Source organism: Epinephelus fuscoguttatus, linkage group LG1 (genome assembly GCF_011397635.1).
Source record: "Epinephelus fuscoguttatus linkage group LG1, E.fuscoguttatus.final_Chr_v1".
Lineage (NCBI taxonomy): Eukaryota > Metazoa > Chordata > Actinopteri > Perciformes > Serranidae > Epinephelus > Epinephelus fuscoguttatus.
Genome location: NC_064752.1, coordinates 9779969 through 9799442, shown reverse-complemented (window position 1 = coordinate 9799442; position 19474 = coordinate 9779969). Strand labels below are relative to the sequence as shown.

Genomic DNA, 19474 nt, shown 5'->3' with positions numbered 1-19474 from the left:
AACTTGTCACTCTTCTTAAATTATGCAAAAACATGAAAAACATCTATTTTTTGTTGAAGTTTTAAGGCTGAAATGTTCCTGCCTATCAGAAATGATGCCTGTCTTACCTGTTATCCAGTTTGTATCTTCAAACAGTATTGTTTGTGTTGGGGATGAAGCAGACGTTTAAACCCTGACTGTGCCCAGTTTTTCAGCAACAAAACTGCAAACTTGGCCACGCTGCTCTCTCCCTCACTGTTCGTTACATCCACAGGCTGCAGAAACACTGGATTTAGACAGACAGTAAACACCTGTGAGATGATGAAAACACCTTCCATGATGCATCTACAAACCAACCGATCAGACAGCAGAGGCCAATAAAACCAGCATTGTGGTGTGAAAGAATGAGCCAGCATGAAGGACTGAAAGGTTTTTATTTCTGTAACAGATTCATTTACAGCAACAAAAACATCCACAGAGCTGCTGCAGCTACAATAAATATTCCTAACCACGATCCACCTCCAGCTCTCAGGCTGGTTCGCTCGTCTTCACTGCTGCTTTTTAGAGACGAACCCGAGTCAGTGTGAGGAATTAAAAAGACTGAGTGTAATACTTTTGGTGGTTAGAAATGTCTGGGAGTTTAACAACCATAAAACTACTGAGGGTATAAATTAAGTTTGAATTAGTCTGCAGGTCAAAATTTGAGCGCACGCAGGAGCAAACTCAGCAGTTTTGTTGTTACCAAACTTCCTCAGAAACACAGAAAAGCCTACAGGATAGAGCAACTTTTATTTTTAAAGGTAGAACGTGGAGAGAGCAGCCAGAGCCACACAGAGTTCGGTGAAGTTTGTAGCCGACTAACAGAGGCGACGACTTGACTGAACCCTGAGTGTCCACCGCTCTGGGTGCAGATAAACAGCTGTGCGTTTCACTGACCGACAGGACGATCTGGAGCGTTTTTTTTTTTTTTTTCTTAAAAGGAACTGTTTGGCTGTATTTACACATGGTTCAAATGTTTTACCAAACGATGTTTCCACCGTCTGTGTGAGCAAGACAGAAAGGATTCAGGTGGGACTGTCTTGTGTGTGTGTGTCAGACATTGAGGGTCTTTTTCACAGAGAAGATGATGTCTTTGATCTGAGGCAGGCTGTTGTCCTCCAGGATTTTGGCATACGGCATAGGGATGTCGACGCCCGTCACCCTGGTGGCCGGAGCATCCAGGTAGTTGAAGGCAGGACCTAAAAACACACACAGGAGGTTAAACATTTATTTAAGTGTATGCCCTCAAATCACAAATGTTTTCCAAGCTCACTGATACTTGGACCCATCAAAAATCAATCACATTGAACGATTTTGGGGGGGTTGACCTTCATCAGGAGATACACATAGGTCACATTTTAACAACAACCAGTGAAGGCACCGCTCCAAACAGCAACATGCTGACTGACATCTTCTGTATGTAATACACCGACTATGGATAGGTACCTCATACAACTCTACTTCAAAGATCCAAACTATTCCTTTAAGCTGTTGTCAACACGTGTCACTGTATATATTTATCACCTCACCCACACATACACACACAGTGACAGGGCTCACTGTTAGCATCACAGATCTAACCCTACCCAACAGTTATTTAAAGGTTTAGTGACAGTCGAGCCATTTCTGTCTAAGTATGAGATTAACCACTTGGTGTCGGATGTCTCTTTCTGTAAATGTTCTGTCATGTCTGGATGAAGCTGTAAGGAACATGAAATCACCTCCAGCATGTCGGAAAGACAAAATTCACTTTACCAGGCTGACGAAGCAGACATGTCTCATACTCTGAATCTGAGGGGCTTTGTTGTGTGTCAGCTGTTACCTTCCATGATCCTGGCGCAGATCTCAGCTCCAACCCCAAACTGAGGCCAGCCTCCCTCCACTGTCACCAAGTGGTTGGTCTTCATCACGCTGGTCTCAATAGACTCCACATCCATAGGACGGATGGTCCGCAGGTTGATCACCTGACACAAAGACAGACAGGAAGTAGTTAACAGGCCGCTGAGCTCTGGTCATCTGTGTCAGATAATAACAGGTGCATTCCTTCCTCTACCTCACACTCGATTCCCTCCTTGGCGAGGACGGCGGCAGCATCCAGGCAGTGACCAACATACCGAGAGTGACTGACCATAGTGACACTCGTCCCTGAAGCACAAAGAGGACGAGAGAAGAAGAAGGAAAGAGGTGTAAGAGCACGAATCTTCACAAACCTCCTGTTTCCCCCTCCACATGTCATCACCATGTTTATGTTTGACAGAGGACGCTATGTTTTTATACCAACTATCATATCACATTATTTTCTTCTATAACAGGAATGATTCAACATTTTGGTAAAATGCACTTATTTGCTTTCTTTCAAAGAGTAAGACCATAAAATCAACATCACCCTCATGATACTGTTCTACATGCTACAACTATACCATCTGATACCCCCTTTTATTTTTATCCTAAACCAAGCATGAACAAACTATTAATGATCGGGATGCACGATATATATTGAGCTGATAATAGGATATTTTTATAATTATGCATTACCCCGATAATTAAAATTACAGCTGATAAATAGCGCCGATAATACAAAGCCAGACTGCTTTCACTGATTTAACAAGGGCAGCATCTACACACCCGACACAGTGGGTGACGGTGCATGTACCTTTTCTGTCTAGAGGGCAAAATATGTCATAGTGTGGACGTCTCTCACAGTTCCAGAGGGAGACAACAGGATTGCACCGAGGGTCTGATCTCCTACACATCCCACCAGATCAACAAACTTCCTGCAGCTGTTTAACAGGTTAGACACAGTGCTGGTGGATCGTCTCCATAGTGTTAGCATGAGATAATTAGCAGCAGTGGCTTACATCCAATGGCTCGAATCTGTTGCTAAATGTATTAATAACTACTAGCCATGTGATGCTACTGTTAGCGATTGTTTGTATCTTTACCTGGCAACCCACTGTGGAGCACGTCTCTCCCTCTGGCTGCGTGCGTGTGAGACACAGACACTTGTTTGTCTGAGCTGAGTGTTCATATGTGAGGTGAATCTTTATTCTACCTGGTAGTTGTAGGCTAGTCTATGATGGGACGGTGAGATGGCGCCTGGGTGTGTTTATAAAAATGCAGCATGACGATATAAATATTTCATACACCTTCATCTCAGCCTGTCTTACCCTCAGGTGTACATCAACTACAAGTTATACACTTCTTTTTGAAATACAAATATGTGAAGAAATGATCAGTTATTGAATCAGTTATCGGCCATAAGAAACAGGTAATTAACGGTTATTGGTGTCGGCTGAAAAAATCCTTATCAGTGCATCCCTAATTTAGAACACCACTGCACTCTATTTTTCTTTTTAAGCTAATTTCTTATTGCCTTCTCCATCCTCTCTGTCCGATGTGTAGAATATGACACACCCACTGATGTCCTCACAGCACCTCAGGTCAAAGAAAACCTTCTATTTTTTGGTCCCACCTTTACAGGTTCCAAAATAAATTATTTTTGCTCAAAATGCACCGAACAACTCATAATTTGGTGCGAGAACCGTAACTGAATCCGTTCCGTGTTGGTAGAAAAGGGGTGAAAGTGAGGTTGCCAGGTTTGGTACCATCATGCCCGTACAGAGACCAAGTCTCACCTGGTCTCTCGATCTTGGCCTTGCCGATGGGAATGGTGAAGTCTTTGGACTGTGACTCCTCCGACATCTCGAAGGGAACGCCGTACATCAGCTCGTTCTCCAGGAACACCACTGCGAGACACAAACACACACACACAGAGGCAGAGTTCAGTGAAAACAGTGACGCAAACCCCCTTTCATGAGTCTTGAGCAAATGGGTGGCGATCTAATTTAAAAAAAAATCTATTTAAGAAGTATTTCAGATTGAGTGCTCAACCCTGAGGAGGTAGTTTGAGATGCACTCTAGCCAGATGTTAAAAAAGATGTAAATGCATCTGTCTCTTTAAAATGCATACTTGAATTTCAGTCCTTCCAAATGTTACTATGTCAGTAAGTGCTCTGAGCAGCTAACCACCCTCAGGGTCTGTCCCCGTCACTCCCTGTTACTTGTGGTGTCTCACCGGGGTTGTCGTCTCTGATGGCTGATTTCAGGAGACCTTTGGCATCTTCTGAATTCCAGGGACTCACAACCTTCAGACCTGGACAGTGAGCGTACCTGCAGAGAGATAAAAATAACCACACTGACACCAGCACTATGGTCAGACCAGCATCACCTTCTGTTACTAGTAGCACCAACTCTACAGGATAACTTCTACTTTCAACTTATTGACTGATTGTCGGAGTGCTCGTGTTCTTTAACCTCATATCTCCACTGTTAGACTTTAATATTACTGATACAATGAAGGACAAAACTACAAAATAATTGTAGTGAAGCTTCTATAGAACTTTGCACACACTACTAAAAGCTAAGTGACAGTAATAACGGTAACAAGTATCAGGTGTAAGTGAACGCACCAAGCAGCGAAGCACTGTGAGTGCTGTGCAGCGACGCCTGCTGATGCTCCGTTGGGTCCTCTGAAGACGACAGGCACAGCCTGCAGACCGGCGGACATGTAGTAGGTCTTGGCAGCAGAGTTGATGACCTGGTCGATGGCTTGCATGGAGAAGTTAAAGGTCATGAACTCACAGATGGGTCTCAGGCCAGCCTGCGGGGGAAAACATGGACACGTGTTTTTAATCCAAAGAGTTTCTAAAGAGTTTGCTGTTCTGCAAATTTATGAGGCTCAAGTTAGGCTACATTCACACTAATATTTTTTTCATTTGAAAACGCCTTACTATTGCTACATTTACACCTGGTGCCCACATGATTGTGGCATTTAGGAATCAGAGAATCATTCAAAGTGAGGTGAAGTTAAAACTACTTGATTACAAATACAACTCAATATAAAATTGTAATTCTCGCACACACTTCTTTAACTTTGCATTGAAAAAGGTCGACATTTCGGTCTCAAAGACCTTTATCAAGACAAGACCTTTCTTGAGATCAAAGCGTTGATCTTTTTTTAAATAAATCAATGCAAAACTAAAGAAGTGTTTATGGGAATTACAATTTTTAGTGAGTTGTCTTGTCTGGAGGACCTGATTCCCTGCACCACTTAATAAACAGGAGGCGTGTGTGTTGTTTCTGACTTGATTACAAATACACTCAGTGTTATAATGCCATTGTACTGTTTCGTGTGTGTTTAATAAATGTGTTGCTAAGTGGATGAAAAGAAACTCACCATGGCGGCTCCCACTGCGATGCCAGCAAAGCCCATCTGCACCAGAAAGAGAGTGATGTTAAACCAGCTGACAGAAGACTCTCCGAGAGCTGATTCAGTTTAGTGTAAAACAGAGAACACTTGTAAAGAGTGAATGTTAGAGTCTCACCTCTGTGATCGGAGTGTCGATGATGCGTTTGTCTCCATATTTCTTCCACAGACCCCTGCTCACCTACACACATAAACACAGAGTTTTACCACACAAAATTAAGACTGACACTCCTTGTTCCTGATGAAATCAAAGTGATTTCAATAAACACAGCTGGGCTGAGTGAACATCCTCAGCTGCTGAATGTCTAGAGGTTGGCACTGACTGCAAAACAAGTTAAAATTACCCACAACTTGTTCGCATTATCTTTATTTCACCCCATCATCTCATGAATCTGCTCCTCCGCAGCTTTCACTACATGTAATTTACAGCCTTAGTGTGTAACTGTGATAGTAAGAGGTTGGGAGAAGGAGGAAGCGCGACTGAAATGACCACAACAACAAAGCAATATGACCAGAGATTCTCTAAGTGTCCCAAATCTGGTCTAACCACAGGCTTGTTAGCATGTCAGCATAAGCTGAAGTGCTGAAATAAGTCACACTGTCTTCATGAACCTCGTCTAATATGTTCCACTGAGGGTGAACGCACCTTGTAGGCCCCGTCGTACTGAGCCACCTCCTCACCCAACAGGAACACCCGCTCGTCCCTCTCCAGCTCCTCGTCCATCGCCTGGTTCAGAGCATCACGGACCGTCACCTGACAAAAACAACAGCACTGCAGTCAGTACAGACTCATTAAAGGAGGACAGAGTTTGTCTTTTTGTCATTCACATGTCAAGTCATCCTGTCATTAGTGAGCTCTGCACACTCTGATTTTATACAATTTATTTCCAAATCATACAGATTTAACTCAAACTGACCGGAGAGATGATTCTACAGAGATAATCTAATCAGTATAAGAAGGGCCTCAGGCTGAGGTGGTGACAGGAATAATACTTTGATCATAACTAAATGATGACGCAGCTTTAAACCTCTTATGTTTTTTTGTGGGGCCGCACCTAAATACAATAAATCCCATTTAAAACAAAGCACTTGCAGCCCTTGACTTTAGTCACTAACTTGCAACATGGGGATATGTTTTTACTCATCTTTGTTGGCATGTGGCTTCATTTTGGAAACCCCTCTCAGTATAACATCAACAATTCAACATCACAAACTACAGCCTTCAAAATCAACTGCAGTTGACTCGACACCTCAACAAGAGTTTTGTCAGAAATTGAACTGCCTTTAAAACTCTCTAAATCATAACAGAACTGACAATGGAGTATTTTGACTCCAAAATGACTGAATTGAATATAAACTTTATTGATCTGTGGAGAGGCCATTTGGATGTTGTAGCACTGCAGGGACAGAAATACAGCTAGAGAAAGTAAGAGAAATAAATAATAAGAGGCTCATAAAAACTTAACAAGAAAATAGAAAACATTACAGGGACATATAGGAATAGATAATAAGTAAGTTGTAACGCCAGGGTCATCAGGAAAGCCCACAACATCATCAAGGACAGTACACCTCCCAACCACAGTCTCTTCAAACTGCTGCCATCTGGCAGACGCTACAGGAGTGTGAAATCCACAGCAACGAGACTGAACAACAGCTTCTACCCACAGGCCATCAGACTGCTGAATAACACCACCAGACACTGTTGTCCCCCCCAAACCCATCGCACTCAGTGACTGTTGCAACTTTATCTGATTTGTTGCAATATTTGCATGATGGCAGTGTACTTTGCTTTTAAACTCAGGTTTTTATCTTAGTTCTTTGTTTCTGCTTATCTATTTATTTATTTTTCTTAAAACCCAACTTTAATTCTAATTTTATATTGTTTTGCATGAAGGAAGACTGGCAATTAAGAATTTCATTGTATGGTGTACACTGCTGTGTTTTTGTACCATGCATATGACAATAAACTTCTTGAATCTTGAATCTAAACAATTAAAAGAAAAATCAATTTCAAAAAAAGTTTGTCTGTGTCTCAAAAGGGTTCCGATATTGTTATACTCATGTCATACTTTCATTGTTCGTGCATTGTGTCAAACTTAAATACACAGTTCACATGAAACCGAACAATGAAGTATAAAAATAGAGTTCAAATAGTTCAGACAACTGCAGAGGACCAGTTACATTTACACATCACCTGCTACATTCATCACATTACTGATATCATCATTCTCTATATATTGTTTAAAAGGACCCCAGATGTTTTCAAATGGTGACTGTGTAACTTGAATAATTTAAGCAATCTTTTTCAGAGATAGATTTATGAACAAGGCTTTAATCCAATTGATAAACTTTGGTTTACTGGTCTCTTCCAAGAGAGTGAGACAACTCTTTTAGCAGGTAGTTACAGAGTGTCTTCAGGTATCAGCCACTGAAATTAAATCCTTTTTAAGACTTTTTCATGATCATTTTAGACTGATTTTTTTGAACAAATTATCTTATTCTTATTCAATCTTAAAGGTAAATAGTACATATGGGTCCCGTGCAGAAATAGGTTATGTGTAAGAATGTGGTTATTAGAGTGAGCTGGGTTAATCCACATTTTGCCAAATAGCTAAGGCAAAAAGACAGTTCTAGGTTGAGTGGATGGTTTATAGATTTGTAACACTGGAAATGTAGACTTTTAGGCAGAAAAGCTTGACTAATTTTGACAAAAACATTTATAAATGTGGGTAAATTAAATCATATTAAATGTTTGCAGTGATTAAGACCTCACAAATTCTAATCTAAGACATTCTGAGACCTTTTAAGCGCCTGTAGACACCCTGAGTTAACTATATCTTTCCCAAGAGTATGATATCGATCAGGGTATGAACCTAGAATAAAAACATGTGGGTCAAATTTAAATGTATGCCTAATATATTCTCTTGTTGAATCATCCTCCAGAAGTCTGTCACTTTATCACATTGCCAAACACAATGACATTAGGGTCCTTTCTCCTGTCAACATCACATCACTATTATACAGTTTTTCTGGTGTCATATATGTATTCATTAGTCAATTATATTGTGGGAGCCGAGTATTAACAGTTTGTGTTGTGTGTGCATGCTAACACCCATTTCTCTGAAGGAAAGATGGTTTTATGGATTTAATATTTGAAATGTCAAAAAAAACATATAATACATTCAAATAGCTTCAAGCACATACGTGTTTATCCTACAAGTGTTCATGTTAAAATTTTCAACCAACTAGCGACAGTAAACATTGTATTTGTGCATTAGTTTTTCAAACACCTATCAAAACAGGTTTGACATGATGTGACATCCCTGCCCAGTGACCGCTCAACAGCTAAACCCTTTGATTTAAAGTAGAAATTAAAACCTGATCCGACTGTTTAACCACTGACAATAACACCTGTCAGCTGTAACGTACTTTGCTTTCAAACAATGTAGTTAAAACAACACAAACCTCTGCAGTTAAAACAAATAAAACCAATAATAGCTGGAGGGTTAGCTGTAGCTAAGGTTAGCCTGCTAGCTTGCTAACACTGACCTGGACAGCGGCCGGAGCACTCTTATGAAACCCCCGCTGCCCCAGAGCCGACAAGGCATTCTGTAGAGAAACACACAGAGAGACGCCATTAATGACATTAATCACCGGCAACCGCAGAGAAAACATTTGTGAATAATCTCATACTTTTCCTGAGCGGAGAAAGCACCTCACGGACGCCGCCATGTTGAACCTGTCCTCTGCTGGAGAGAAGGCGGAGGGCTTTAAGCTGCATGACGTTTCAACCAATCAGAGCCGATGTTTACATTTGGGGCGGGACGTATCGCAACAGAGAGCCAATCACATCGGTTTAGCGCAGAGGGAGGCGGGAGATACGTCATGAGAGGAGAGAAAAAAATCCAAGGACACTGTGGCTGTCATCCTGTATGGAGGACCAGCCCTGCCAAAAACAAATACATTAAATGTTAAGCATTATATATAAAACAATTAAAACTATACTGAATAGATAAGTCATACATGAAATGATTCATACACTGTAATAATCTTCATGCATGGTAAAAATATTGTTATTCATGAGAACTATTCTTTTTAATGCACATATAAACGTGTATGGACGTATAAAAATGTGAACGTTGGTCTAATATTACAATAATGGAGCATCATCATGTAATGGGAACGAAATCTAGACCCAAACTGGAGGTTAATTACCAAATGAAATCATAGAAAAGCATCTGTTTTAATTATTGTATTACCAGGAGCTGTCTTGTTTGTCTGTGTCAATATTCTAGTCTAGTCCTGTTATTTTGTTAAGTGTTATATGTGATTTTTTTATGTTTTGTGCACTGTCACAAATGCAAAGTTGTTGTGGACCTCAGGAAGAATAGCTGATGCAATGCAGGAGCTAATGGGGATCCTATTAAACTAAACTAAATCATCTAAGACCCATTAAGGCCCTGTCTAAACATAGGCTGTATGAATATTTTTAAAAATATACATTTTCCTCTACATTTGGGCGTCTCATCCACATTAGGTCACTAAAACTAAGATTTTTGAAAACACCTTCTAAAGTGCAGATATTTCCAAACCCTGTCTACTTTGAATCCTTGTGGATGTTTTAAATGGAGCATTTGTAAAACATTGACAGCATCTCCTCAATTGGCATTATTGCCTTGTGTAATGAGCATGTGCCAGAAACAACAACAAAATGGTGGACTGCCAGTTTGTTTACATTTGTTATGTACCTCATCCATACACATAGGCTCTGTCAAATTTGGGTTTTACTGTAGCACTTTGGGTGTACCACTGCAACCTTAACTAATTACGTATCAGTATGTATAAATAAAGAAATAATTAGTAGCTATTGTTTATCTGTTAATATGGCCAAAGAAAATTAAGCTAACTATGTGCCCTCAGAATCTTCCTATCTGGTAATTGATGTATCATTGACGCAGCCTTTATCGCCACCTACTAGCCCAGTGGGCATTTGGGGTTGTTTTTGCCCTTGAGTGGGGATGGTGATATTTTGTACAATGAGGGTCCTGTGGACAGATTTCTTTTTTAAACAGAGGGAAAAATATCTGTTTACAAAAACATACATAGGCTACACATGTAGACAGGGCCTGAGAATGACAAATTAAAAAAACAAATATAAATACTAAACCAATGAAATTAGTTTTTATTACAAGATACAACAAATTCATGCAAGCCAGATTCAGAGAGCTGCATGGCTGCATATTCACGTTCTAACAAAAGAGTTGCAGAGTGGAAGAAACAGTTTCAATTTGCTAGGGAACACCAAGAATTCATTAAAAGCGTCTTTATGCTTGACTGAGGTGGAAAAGTTGGTGTATCGATAAAAACAAAATTTCAGAAAGTGCTATGGAAACAAAGTCTTAGATCAACATCTGTTAAACTGAGCTCTTTCGACAGGGGGAGGAGCAGGCTATGACCTAAAGGTATCGTCAATCACACTAGTAGACCAAATGTTATGCATAATTGATATGCTTTAAACAGGGGTCCCTCACATTTTCATGGACAAAATTTCAAAACTTTTCCATGACTTTTCAAGCACCAATAATAACATTTTTTTTGCCTGCTGTTTTTTAAACATATCAGATTCAAACTCTGTTAAAATATAATTTCAGCTAGTGGGCATACATGAAGGGAGAGACAGAGCGCTGGGAGAAAATGACAAAACGTACATGATGGTTAACAAAACATCACACATCAGCACATATTAAAGCAACGTAACATTGACAGATACATTTTCATTACCACTGACTGTTTTTCTAAACACTGAGCATGCCTTTTACTATTCTGGTAATAACCAAGTGCAGCACAAGAAGAATGCCGAGCATGAGACTACTGGTGCCAGCACTGATACTCAAAACAAGACTTAGTATTGCAGTATCGATGCTTTAGGTACTCAGCCGCCCAACTTCAGCGTTCAGAACTTCCTCTGGCTGCTAAATTTAAAATTACATTTCCTGGTACAGCTTCTCCAGACTTTTTTTTTTTAAGATATTTTTTGGGCCATTTGCCTTTAATGGACAGGACAGCTAAGTGTGAAAGGGGGAGAGAGAGGGGGGATGACATGCAGCAAAGGGCCACAGGCTGGATTCGAACCCCGGGCACTGCGGCAACAGCCTTGTACATGGGGCGCCTGCTCTACCACTAAGCCACCAATGCCCCTTCTCCAGACTTTTTAGATCTTATTGGACTTTACTGCATCAAATCATGAACATACAAGGAGTCATTTTGTTTGTGACACAGTTTTTATGTTCGGGAAAACAGCAACTTTTATGTGTGGCAAGAGTGTTTCATCTGTGTCGAGCTGTCTCTGCTCACCGTTTAGACGTGCTGTTGATGTTAATCATGTTGACATCATTGTACTCATTCTCTGTTACACAGCTAGAGGGCAACAAACAGCAAAAACAAACACACAAAGCACCCAAACAGCCGACTGCTTTATACAAGGACCAGCTATGGAGGAAACATTCAGATCCTGCATGTAAAGGCACTAACACCACACTGTAAAAATACGCTGTTTCAAGTAAAAGTCCTACAGTCTTAAAGCATGTAAGTATAATCAGGAAAATGTACTTTAAATATTTAAAATACTCAATACAGATAAATGTCCCTGTGACTGTCACACTATCATATATTCTAACATTAGATTATTATTAATATTAATATTATTATTATATTAATGTAGAAGGATTTTGCTGTTGTAGTTGATTGCAGTGATTAACTTAAGATTGCTGTCATTATAGATATACTACTGATTTGTTTCTTATTAATTAAAATTCTTAAAATAGTGAGAGATGCCATTATCGTTACCCAGAGGCCAAGTGACACATTTATAATATTTATTTTATTCAACCGTCAGTCCAAACCTCATCATTAAACATAAATTAAACTATCATAACAATTTAAAGGTAAAGAATCAAATCCTCAAACTTGTGAAGTTGGAACCATGGATCTTTTTTTTTTAATGAAAAATGACTTAAAAGGTATTATACAACAGTTAGTTCCGGCCCTGCAATCTGATTGGTCGAGAGACAGTAAAACCGTGATGATATTGGAGTACAACATCACAGTTATTTCACTGTGTATGTATCACTCCGCCTCACAGCTGATTGCAATCAACAATCAAATCAAAACTGGCGGTTAGTGTCAGTTAGGTCAGCAGTCCAAAAATATGGATTTATTTCCTAAAATAAGTTTGGAATTGAACTAAGAATGGTCATCAGAGGAAGATGAGGGAGAGGAGAAGCTGAATCCATCTGAGCACACATCCATCGGAGCTCAATGACTTGGAGAAAAGCAACATACTGTCAGATCAGAAGGCAGAGTCGGCTGTGCCTGTGAAGCCACAGTCCACCATGCAGTCACCACAGACTTATTTCACCGGCTGCACAATTAATGGAAACGTGCAGATAAATGTGTATAAAGAGTAAGTGCCTGGCGCACCATGTCTGCGTTACATAGCAACGGTGACAGCGGAGTCCTGAGGGAACTATTTTTGTTGGCGGAAGACAAATAAAATGCTTAAATTATCTATTTTGTCCTCATTTTTCAACATTTTTCAACTTGCTTATTTAACTGTTGAACTGTTGTATAAAAGCAATATCACACTCGAGCTCGTGATGTTGTACTGTGATATCGTCACGGCTGTGATTCGGTCGTAGGCACGAGGCCGCAGGCCTAACATCACTTCCTCTCATGTGATATTGCTTAAATGATGTAAAATAAGAATCATGTTTCTACAGTAGCCCACAGCAGACAAGATAAACACATTCACATTTTTATGTTGGCCACCGTAGCTGGCAGCCCCTCTCTGACAGATGTTTTTCAAACATGAAACTGCTGTATTTCATTTTCACCAGTTTAAAATACCTGCTCTGTTTGCTTTGGAGAGGAAGAGAGTTCTGTGGATTATTGACCTTTCACTAAGCCCCTTTCTGACAGGCTGTCAGAGTAAGCATGGAGCCCACACTGTAACTAACTGTGCTCCCTGAAGAAATATTATCATATTTTTTTAAAAAATTAAACAGTAATTCCAGAGAGAAGCAGACAGAGGGGTCTACAGTCTGTGTTTGAAGGATATATCCAGGATGTCAAACTGACACAGCAGCAACAACAGGTTAACAAGACAAAGATAGTTACAGTAGAAGCTAAAGTCGAACTATAGGCTACAGATCACAGTGTAAAAGTGAACCACCACATCACTGCTGATCGCCACAGAAGACAATGAATATAAAGGGAAACTTTGCATATACTGAACCAGCTGTGTGGCATCGCAGTGTGTGCAGATGAACCGTGTTTGACTTTACCCCCGTGCCACTGCCAGTGCCCAGACCTCCAATGCCGAACAGGCAGGGATCTCCAGGGGAAGTCAAACAATGTTCATCTGCACACACTGTGCTGACACAGAGCTGGTTGAATGTCAGCAAAGTTTCCCTGCTTCCCTTCACTGGTTCCTGTACAGCAGGGTCGGTCTTTGTTTCACTGTTATAATCATTACAAAGCAAAAGCAGCATGTGTATACATTCAGTAGGCTATATCTTCAGTAGCCAGCTAGCTAACCCTACACTTTTCAGGGTTTGATTTTGGAACAGGGAAGAAACGTATATCTTTGTCCAACCTCTCCAGGTAACGAGTATCATTAATACACGACGTGCCCCAGGCACAACATCTAGCTCCAAATCCACAAAACCAGCCTGACAGTGAAGGAAATCTGAAATGACTGCCTTAGAGTCAATGGAGCACAGCTGTGTAGTTGTCGGACCCTGGTCTGAGCTGGCCCGATGCTACATTATGATTGGCCAGTCTGCATCCAGAGGCGGGATTTAGTGAAGGGTCAGTAATGATGACATAATTATAGATTGTGAAAAAAAATATTAATTGTGAAAAGATATGAAGAATTAATCCAGGAGGACAGTGAGCAAGGTGTTGCCAAACAATCGTGCGTCAGAGCTTTGAGGAGGTAACAGACTTTCTAAAATTGGGGGCGGGACTTAGCAAAGGGCCAATTCAGCTCCTGGTTAAAACCTCCTGAACACTGAATGAATCCTAACTGGGAGAAGTTTCAGCTAGTTGAAATCTGCAATCCTCACCGCTAGGCGTCACCAGATATTCCTGAATCTTACACACTGCTCCTTTACAACAATCAGATTAGTAGCAAACTAATTTTCTGTCAATTGATTAACTGTTTCAGCTGTATTTGTGTGAACACATATTTTATAAGCTCCTCATGTGTATCGTATGCACAAATCTTAATCTCAGTTCCAGCCTGCCCCTTGCTGCATGTCATCTCCCCTCTCTTTCCCCCTTTCACGGTTAAATACTGACCTATCATATAAAAGGCAAAACAAATTTAAAAGTAATGAAGTGAAATTTACAATATTTATAGAAAGTGGCATTAAAAGAAAAGACTCAAATGATGCACAAGTACCTGAAATTTGTACTGAAGTACAGTAGTTGAGTAAATGTTAAATACATTCACCACCTCTTTAGATGCATCATAAAGTCCTCCTCCTCCTCCTCCTCCTCCTCCTCCTCCTCCTCCTGCTGTCTAACCCCCCCCCCCCCCAGCTCTCCTGCAGGCTTACATTCTTTCCCGCAGGTAAAAGCAAAAAGTCAAGTTATTCTTGTTCAGTTACATTCAGCACCAATTTATATAGATTTGCATGCACCATCATGACCTTTACAGTTCCATCTGTACGTGTGTACATTCAGTACGTATGTATTAGCATGTTTCTGAAGCAGCTCAACGACAGTCTCACACAACCTGTTTGCGTCTGTGCCTATAATCTAAAAGATGTATAGACTGTGTTCTTCACATGCAATAATACACTTGAGGATTTTCGGGGTTAAAGTTATTCAGCTGGATAAATATTAGAAAGACCTCTCAGAATAATGCAGTCCTGTACTGTACAACCAACACCAACTATGTCCCCAAAATGACAACAGACACTGTCCTCTATCACAGTGTCCACAACATTACAAGCTTCACAAAGGCTGGTCAAACTGTTTAAAGGAAAAGATCAACAACATTTTGTAAAGTAAGCTTATTTGCTTTCTTTCTCAAATTAATAGATCCATATTAATCTAATGTGTGCGATTAACGTATGGAGCTTGAGTCAGGATGTGGTTAGCTTAGCATAAAGACTGGAGGCAGTGGGACACAGTTAGCCTGGCTCTGTCAAAAAATGCACCTCATCAAAGATCACTAATTAAATATATATTGTTCTTTTAATTCATACAAAACCAGCAGTGTTGTGCAACACTGAGTTTCCAAATTTTTGCTCTATTTCTTCAACATTTTGCTGTTTTGTGAAAATCCACTGCACACATTGTCCTATAATTGAGTACAACAAAACCAGTTGGGGGAGGCAACACAGAAGAGCAACCTGTAACTTTCATCAGCCTGTCACACAGTCATCACACTAGAGACACACAAAAAAAAGAGTGGGACACAGTGTGAGAGAGAGCAGAGTCCCACAGGTGAAGGAGACAAATAAGACAAATCCACGGAAACGTCAGCATCAAAGTTCATCTCTCTGAGGGTAAGACAACCAATGCTTTCTATCTCTTTTCTGCACATCCTCAGGACAGCTGAAGGAGAACTGTTAGCCATACTGGAATAAACAGAGGCTTGAATTTGTATAAAGAAGATACAGTAATGGAGGCTGAAGTCGTGTGCATCTTCAACATTGCAGACGCAAACCAAACTGAGCAAAATAAGTATAGGCCTAAAACATCATAAGACAAATCGATAGTCCTGGTGATGATGTGAGCATCAAAGTGTGGTTGTCTTTGATTCTACTAAAAAGGGGAAAAATGCTCTGAAGAGCTCACTGAATAGTTGCCTCTTTATTGATTATGTCGCTTTTGTAAATAATTCACAATCTAGGTATCAATCCTTGACCCCTGTGACATCAGATTAGTGATATGGTTCGATTTAAATAAAACCTGAGGACAGAAACTTTATTTTACTTTTGCAATTTTCACAGATTTTTATTCACTGGTTACGAAACTGCCTGTAGTCACTGTCAGTTTCCCCAAAAAACTCACAGATTTTACACGACTGCTGTTCCATATCAGGCTCTTATATCTGAAAACTTAAGGATTCAGATAATATGCATTTTGAAACAAGTCTTGCGAGCCAAACCTAAATTCTACATCAGTGATACTCAACTTACTGTACATCTTGCGGGGTGAATCTGACCCCAGACAGGGTGCTGGGTGGCTCCCCAACAGGACTGCACAGTTAATCAAAATATTATCCAAATCGCAGGGACGGCAAGTTTTCTGAATCTCAGTGAAAATACTCACACTGTGATTTTATTTTCTTACTTTTTATATACATAAGGTGCCAAAAACACTCCTGCACACACACACAGCTGCTGCAACCGGCCCCTGGCCTTCTCATATTTCACAAACGTGGCCCCTGGGAAAAGCAGGTTAAGGATTGCTGTTTTTCAGATAGTCTTGGTTATTCTTTAATAGAAACTACATCCACACATTACGTTCAGGAGGAGTAGTGAGGAGGTGGTAACTTGTTCTATGATCAGTCCAGTTAAATTGACGTCAGTTAAATGGGCCTAAATGGTCTTCAGGTTATTATATGGTATGTGCTGTGTGCAAGGCCGTAGGTTTCATTGTAACAATGGGGAGGGACACATATGAAGCATGGGGTTTGGGGGTCCTCACAAGAAAATTTTGAGCATTAAAAACTTAATTTCCTGCACTCTGGTGAATTTTTATGCACCAATTTGTGCATTTTTTTGCATAATTTTATGCTGTAGTCTGAAGAATAAAATTTGTTTTTATTGGGATGGACAAATTGAACATTCAGGGAAGCGTGTACCCTGCTTCCCCCTTGGTACCTCCAGCTATGACTGCGTGTGTCACCAGCTCTGTTTGTCTACATAAAGTAAAGTATGAGTGACTGACAATGTGCAAGAGTCAGTTGTTTTTCTTTCTTTTTAAAAAGGGTTTTGATTATTTATGACGTGAGTGGAGGTCGTCTTTATATAAGGCATCCTACCCGCTACAAAACGCTGCAGGAAGCCTTGACGTTCCCGTGGCATGTGCGAACACAGTGTCCTCTGTGGCTCTGGAGCAACTTTGTCAAGTCTGGCAAAATAACCCTGACCTGATGATGTCGTAGTGATGTCATCAGGGTTGTCTCAGTTTGGGCTTACAGGCTGCAAATTAAAAACAGAAAGCCTGTGCCCAAAAAACGGCAGTGGGGTTGTTTAAACAGGCAGAGACGGTTTAACAAATTAAAAGTGGCATTATGGGAAATGTAGATAAGATTAGATAAGATAATACTGGATAAGATGGTAAAAAAGATAAACCTTTGTTGATCTACAGACAGGAAATTACGATGCTGTAGGAGCACAAAGACAGACGTAAGTGTAGATAGGGAAGTAAAATACTGCTACTACCACCGCCACTACTATTGCTACTACTGTCACTATCAATTTATAAAAAATCTGTATTAGTCAGCACTGAGATAACCCATCAGCCTGACAGGTGTGGCATATCAAGATGCATCATACACATCAAAACAGCATCATTACTACATTACTACACACGTGTGCTGTGGGGTGGTCACAATAAAAGGCTGCTTTAAAATGTGCAGTTTGATCATGCAACATGATGCCACAGATGTCACAAGTTTTAAGAGAGTATGTCATTGGCATGCTGACTGCAGGGATGTCCTGCAGAGCTGCTGCCCTGGACCTTAATATTGGTTTCACTATCATAAGCCGTCATCAATGTAATTTCCGTTAATTTGGTAGTACATTCAACCAGTCCAAAGTCTTAGATCTTTCACTTTAACCTGGAATGTGTTGCCTTTAAATTTCTATTATGTTATATAATGTAGTAAGACAGTCTAACTTCTCAACATAATATAATATACTATAGCACAGTATAGTAGTATAATATAGTTCATGTAATAATAATAATAGAAAGATCATAAAAGGAAAACATTGAGGGAGCTGTTAAATGCAAAGTGAGAACATTTCATCAGCACAATTATGTGCACAAACACAGACTGGTGCGTCTCCTCAGGCAGAATCAGGAGTGTTTTTGCGCTGACGTGTCTCCGAGATAAAAGAAAATATGAAGAAGTGACATTGTGATTACAGCTGAGAACACAAAACAATGGCGGGACCCAAAAGAACTTTGTCACAGCAGGTATTTTGACATGTCACAGAGGGAAAAGCACAGGCGCTTCAGTTTCAGGCCTCACTGCCGTGACTTACTGAGACACTTAAAAAGAACAAAAATAGAACAGAGCAATTATTATATAATTAGTAACAAGTGTACTTTTCTTACTACAACAACTCAGTTAGGTCTGCTGCAGGATGACAGTCGCCACGTCATGTCTTCCTTCTTTATATCTTGTAACATGAGGCAGCCTGCAGAGGAGCATCTTGTATTCCACAGTAACTGCATGTTGAAGCCTTTAGGTGCCTGCATTTGTGCACACAATGAGCACATTCAATTCTCTGTCAGCATATAAAGGAAACAATTACGGAACAGAAGCCTTTATACCATATCAGGCGGCATGGTGGTACAGTGGTTCGCATTGTCGCCTCACAGCAAGAGGGTTCCTGGTTTGAACCCAGGGTGGGGGAGCCCCTCTGTGCGGAGTTTGCATCATCTCCCCGTGAGGGTTTTCTCCCGGTACTCCAGCTTCCTCCCACAGTCCAAAGACATGCAGGTTAATAGGTGACTCTAAATTGTCCGTAGGTGTGAATGTGAGTGTGAATGGTTGTCTGTCTCTGTGTGTCAGCCCTGTGATAGTCTGGTGACTTGTCCAGGGCGAACCCTGCCTCCCGCCCAGCGTCTGTTGGGATAGGCTCCAGCGCCTCTGTGACCCCCGACAGGATAAGCAGTTACTGAAAATGATTCAATTCTGGTCCAGCCCACCTGCAGTCAAATCGGACTGTATGAGGCCTGTAAACTAAATTGAGTTTGACACCACTGATCTAGACTATTGACTGTTCTTTTTAAATCTTTTCCTTATAACAAGTTTTCCAACTTTATGAAAGTGTGATACCAAATTCACTGGAGTACAAATGATAAGTAATGACAGCTTCACATAGGTGTGAAAAAAACCCCAATGTGTTAGCTGCACGTCATGTTTTCCTACCACTGGTG

General features: G+C 40.5%; 1 protein-coding gene across 1 annotated transcript; it reads right to left on the bottom strand.

Annotated features, from left to right (window-relative positions):
* Positions 1 to 394: 394 nt before the first annotated feature.
* Positions 395 to 9111, bottom strand: pdhb (pyruvate dehydrogenase E1 subunit beta). Its single transcript, XM_049583712.1, has 11 exons — positions 8978 to 9111; positions 8834 to 8893; positions 5931 to 6038; positions 5403 to 5465; positions 5255 to 5290; positions 4488 to 4678; positions 4094 to 4188; positions 3654 to 3764; positions 2072 to 2163; positions 1841 to 1982; positions 395 to 1217 (listed from the first exon to the last, which is right to left on the bottom strand). The coding sequence occupies exons 1-11, from the start codon at positions 9014 to 9016 to the stop codon at positions 1072 to 1074; spliced, it is 1083 nt and encodes a 360-aa protein (XP_049439669.1). The 5' UTR covers positions 9017 to 9111; the 3' UTR covers positions 395 to 1071.
* Positions 9112 to 19474: the final 10363 nt, after the last annotated feature.

Bases quoted from the DNA above. Each gene is read 5' to 3' on its own strand.
- pdhb (XM_049583712.1), bottom strand. From the start codon at position 9,016: ATGGCGGCGTCCGTGAGGTGCTTTCTCCGCTCAGGAAAA. The intron at 8,894-8,977 runs GTATGAGATTAT...GTTTCTCTACAG, and splicing joins GCTTTCTCCGCTCAGGAAAA to AATGCCTTGTCGGCTCTGGG. The intron at 6,039-8,833 runs GTCAGTGTTAGC...TGTTTTTGTCAG, and splicing joins GTGCTCCGGCCGCTGTCCAG to GTGACGGTCCGTGATGCTCT.